The sequence below is a fragment of the Oryza glaberrima genome, chromosome 11 (genome assembly GCF_000147395.1).
Source record: "Oryza glaberrima chromosome 11, OglaRS2, whole genome shotgun sequence".
In the NCBI taxonomy this organism is placed as follows: domain Eukaryota; kingdom Viridiplantae; phylum Streptophyta; class Magnoliopsida; order Poales; family Poaceae; genus Oryza; species Oryza glaberrima.
In genome coordinates this window covers 12,913,733-12,918,964 of record NC_068336.1, presented here as the reverse complement: position 1 = coordinate 12,918,964, position 5,232 = coordinate 12,913,733, and the positions used below count along the sequence as shown (strand labels likewise).

General features: G+C 39.6%; 1 protein-coding gene across 1 annotated transcript; it reads right to left on the bottom strand.

Moving 5' to 3' along the window:
• Positions 1–813: 813 nt before the first annotated feature.
• Positions 814–1,942, bottom strand: LOC127755553 (non-specific lipid-transfer protein 1-like). The gene is made up of 2 exons (XM_052281230.1): positions 1,445–1,942; positions 814–1,326 (listed from the first exon to the last, which is right to left on the bottom strand). Exons 1-2 carry the CDS (start codon positions 1,786–1,788, stop codon positions 1,317–1,319), a joined length of 354 nt encoding a protein of 117 aa, XP_052137190.1. The 5' UTR covers positions 1,789–1,942; the 3' UTR covers positions 814–1,316.
• Between the last annotated feature and the right edge of the window lie 3,290 nt (positions 1,943–5,232).

The following is a 5,232-nucleotide window of genomic DNA, read 5'->3' as shown; positions in this document are numbered from 1 at the left end:
ATTATACTAGTGTGATTATGGTGAATAAGAGCAACGACTGGCTTTGGCCAACATGAGTAGGGTTATTACCTGACAATTCAGGGGCCTGAACCTGTATAAAAATCCCCGTCTCCGTCTTTTTTACTACAATCTCGCGTATATCCTAGTACCAACGATCCCATACTATGCAAATACCGGAATCGCGACATCAAACGTCGACACATTGATTATTGTTTTCTCATTCCCAGTTCCCTTTCATGCTAACAAAACTTTCGTGTATCCTATCATATAATCAAAGTAATATTTACATATTATCTTTAGAATCCTTTTATTTTCAATACAAACTATTATTCTTTTTTTCCTACAAAGTTCCGCAGCAACGCGCGGGGTACCTTCTAGTTAATAGATAGAATTAAGTTGTCATGCAATGGTCTTCACGATTCCTTTTTAACTTGGTCTCTTTTCGATAGGCTTCTCTCAACTGATCAACTTCTTTTATTAACCGAATCCATAAAAAACCGTACTAAATGTTAGCGTTAACAAACATATGATCAAATGTTATGTAAAAAATCAACGCCGTCATACATTTTGAAAAGAATAATATATAAGAAGTGGCCTTTTGTGTTAGCTAGCTAAGCTAATACTCCTCCGTCCCAAAATATAATAACTTATAGTATTTAGAATTTGTCCCAAAATATAACATCTTCTTCACCAATATTCTCTCCCCAACCAATCACAACTCTTCACCATTCAATTTTTCCACCTACCTCCACTTCTCAACTAATCACTAGCGTCCGATCATTTAATTTTATTTACTTTCTTAATAACCATGTCGAACTCTAAAACTTCTTATATTCTGAGACAGAGGGAGTAGCAATTATGTATTGAGATAATGGCTTATGGAAGATGCACACGTACAGGTGGAGGCCGCAGAGATAGATGGAGCTACAAGGAGCATATGTGTACCAAAAAGAGCTACATGTATGTGTAATAATCCAAACAAGCACGTAGTACAAGGAGCTAGTAGCACGCACATGCATGTAGATGGGTATAAACTCAATCTCTAGCTCTCACTGGTACGTACACCTCAAAAAGGAGCAAATTAAACGAGACGAACACACATAACAGGAAGCTAGCTGGACTGACCGGGCCGATCAATAACCATACACACATGCATGCATGGTGATCGATGGACCTAGCTAGCTCATCTTTTATTCCAGAATACAGATACTACTAGTAGTATTGGATACAGAATTCGGCTCCACACACATCGACCCAGGTGGCAACCGGCGCGCTGCTGTATATATATGATCATCGATCCGATCGATATAGCTCGATCACCTCACCCTGCACACACGCACAGTACATATATATAGATTAGATGATATAGATACTTAATTATCATACAAAGCCATGCGTAATTATATATATTTAACGGAATATATAGGATTAGATGATTAATTACCTAGAGCAGTCGATGGAAGCGCTGATGGTGTAGGGGACGCTGACGCCGCACTTGGAGGGGATGCTGGCGGCGTTGCCGGCGTTGAGCCCCTTGATGCCACGGGCGGCGTTCTTGAGGCAGTTGCAGGCGGTGCGCCGGTCAGCGGTGGTTCTGGCAGCGGACTTGAGGCTCCTCACGCCGTTGCAGCAGGCCGCGGAAGGGCCGGCGCCGCCGCCGCGGGCGTAGGTGAGGCAGGGGCCAACGGCTGAGTTCACCTGGCCGCAGGTGATGGCCACGGCGGCGTGCGGGGCGGCGAGGAGCAGAGCTGCCACCACGGCGACCAACACCAACTGTGCACGGGCCATCTCGATCGATCCAGAGGATGCTAGCTAGCTGAGCTCAGCTGACTTGGCTACTGCGCTTGATGCTCGGTGTTGGTTAATTACCTTGCTGGTTGCTGCTGCGAGAGCTAGGATGAATGAGGAGAATACGCGGGAATGAAGGGGCTTAAGTAGATATAGAGATGCATGTATGTGTGGATGATGCATGAACGCAGGAGGAGCAAGCATGGCCGGTGTATGGTGTTTAGACGGTGCGTCTGTCCATACATTCATTCAATGCGATTGGGAGCTAGCTTAGCAGCGGGTGGTTGGGTGTTGGTGGGAATACAAGAGCTATGTCCCTCCATCTACAGTCGACAGCATTTTATGCCAGTTCTAAAACCGGCACCAATAACTTCCGATGACCGAAGTCATCGGTGCCGTCTCTATGGTGTTGGTTGGGATATCCGGCATCTAAGGGGTTTAACAAGCACCAATTAAAGTTTAAGTAATAGTGATGGAATAATCCCTAAATTTTACTAACAACTTCGTATCGCTCATATTTCTGTTGCCTGGAAGCTTTTTGGGAGAAAGGTATATCAAGTGTATATGAACAAAGAAATAGAGAGAACTAAATAGACGAATCACTTCGCCATTTAATTTTTTATTGTTCTTGTTCGTGTATGACAGCAAAGCCTTTTAAGCCTTACCATTAATTTTCTAAGATATTTCAAGAAATTCAATTCATATATTTTGCAGGCATGATTCAAATCCAGATGTGCCAAGGTGATGGGCGTAAAGCAGCCACAGAACAGATACATCATACATTAGTGTAAACAGAGGAAGGAAATGAGGTGCTTACAGGAGTCAGATCATAGGCAGACATCATTCAAACATGTATTTGTAAGAGATCAACCGACATGCATATAATTTGCTAAAACAAAGATGCTCCACTGGAAATCAGGACCTGAAAGCTTCCATTCTTGCCTACTCCTTATCCAAAAGAACTTCTCCGGACTTCTCACCTGCAATTATTTATCATTTTTTTAGTGAATGTCAATTATTTATCATTCTATAGATCAATCTTAAAAAAGAGACCATTATGGATCCATACATTTTGTTTTAGGCTAAACATGTGATCCATCTTTTTTCCGCCTTCTATTAAACTCTGTCAGTGATTTACTCCAGAGAACTTTGTTGTCTTACAGTGGATTGACAACTCATGTGTGCTGTGAACAATCAATTGGCAATTTTTGTAACCTAGGTGGCAATTGTGCAGTGAACAATCAATTGACAACTCTTATAACTATAGATATTCATTTTTTTCTCTCTAAGGAATGGTAAATGATCTTTTTTTTTCTCTAACGACAGATATTATACAACCACCTCCGAATATATATCAATTGTTGTCAAGATGTATATATCATCGTAAATTAAACAACCACCTTTGAATATCTACCTGAAAAACAAATTATTGTCTTTTGGCAGATTTGGAATTCCATATATAGCAAATGGAAAATCTAAGTCCTTACTATGTCTTTTTTGTCCCTTCCTCCTCGTTGATGTAACACGTGCATTGGTTATCTCCGATACCTCCCTCTAAAAAGTAAACTAAGTAAAGTTGAGTAACAACCGTATTTAACAAGCCACCATTGCAAGATACATTAGTGTATATAGGGATTTAAGAATGGCTTAGTTTATTTGCATCGAGCTGGTTGTCACAAACCATTTCATTGATCCATGGCTTAGCGATTTTAACTAAAAACAAACGTTATGTCCAAGTTAATATCCATCAATGCGAGCTGCATCCACCTCCCCAAGCTTTCTCCTGGTTCGGTTTACCCTCGTGTTCAATTTTGACTTGGATGTATGCCAACATAATCCATATACCTTCCCAAATTTCATATAATCAAGTTTAAAACTTCTAGACTAGTCAAGAGTAGTAGATGTCCTGATGCTCCTTCAAGCGTGAGCATAGATATTCGAATAGATTTATTTTTTTCACCCTACAATAGATGTATGCTTTATCCTCAATCTGTAGCGCACCCAACACATAAGATTTATCACGGCCCAAGCTTTCGATTTCCCTTGCATTACAGCACCTGCGCCAAAGACAACTAATTCTCATTCATCCCTGGTGTACTTTTTCTAGTAACGTTTGAATATTCGTCTTATTCAATTTTTTTTGTGTAAATATGAAAATATTTATGTCATGCTTAAAGAACATTTGATGATGAATCAAGTCACAATAAAATAAAATAAGTAATAATTACATAATTTTTTTAAATAAAACGAATGGTCGTTGGATAAAAAGTTAACGGTATCATACAACATTAAAATATGGAGTATGTAATTTTCAACGTATATTTTCTCTGAATGGGAAGCAGGGTTATACAACCTATTTACCCGTGTACGCGTTAATTCGAGTGGATTAATTCCTGTTGGGGGCAAACGTGGTCGCTTGACACGCGGAAACTTCTCCAACCTCGTCGCCGGAAATCCTTGACCAAGCTTCATTCCCACGAGCTTCTCAACTTTCCATCCAGTAACACGATAACACGGCCATAGTCCCTAATACGGCGGCGGAGTCAAATACCATCTCGCGCTTTCAACGTATACTTGGCATTCGCCCATCAAGCACAAGTTAGGCTGATCAGTGATCACTATTATCCCACAATCAACACCTTTTTCTTTTAGGCTTCGGAATCATCAAAAATTAGCTACCAAAAAAGATGTGCCAAGTGCTGACAAGTTCCAGCCAAGTACATAATTTATTGATGAACAATAATTAAAGCAGAAACATGCAATGCGCTTTCTGAGCCACTGCACTTTGAGAGAGCAGACTCACGCGGCAAATAAATTAGAGTATCATAGATTGCACATTTTCAGAAAGTACCAACTGTTGTGAATATTTTGAGATTTTAAATATACATAAAAAATCGAGAACAGACCTTAATAAACATTTTTTACATGTCGTTCTACAGTTTACACGTGCCAAAAGTGGTTACTTTGCTCATCACAGGATTCAGTTCACAAATTTCGCAGAAAAGAAACGTGCCAGGGGGAATCGATGGGAACTTTGATAGACTGCAAATTTTCAGAAAGCTAGCATTCTTGAATATGGATAAAATTCTTAAAAAAAGGCATTCAATTTTTTTTTTAGGCTGACCACTTCTTCTGTTGTACCTGTCGTTCAACAACGTACAAAAGTATAATCAACCATGTAAGCGAGCTTTACTTTTGTAAAAACACATTTACAAAAGGAGACCGATTGTAAACTGAATCTTCTTGAAAACAAAACCGATTGTAAACTGTAAAAGGAAAACTAGACAGTAGACACACTATTCAATTATGAATTATCAATTCCTTGCTTATGTTACGCCGAGGAGAAAATTGTTCGTCGAAGACTAAACTGTCATTTAAATTCTTCAAGTAAATATTTGATGAATTCCAGAATTGCTTCATCTTTATACGTTTCCGTCTCATTGT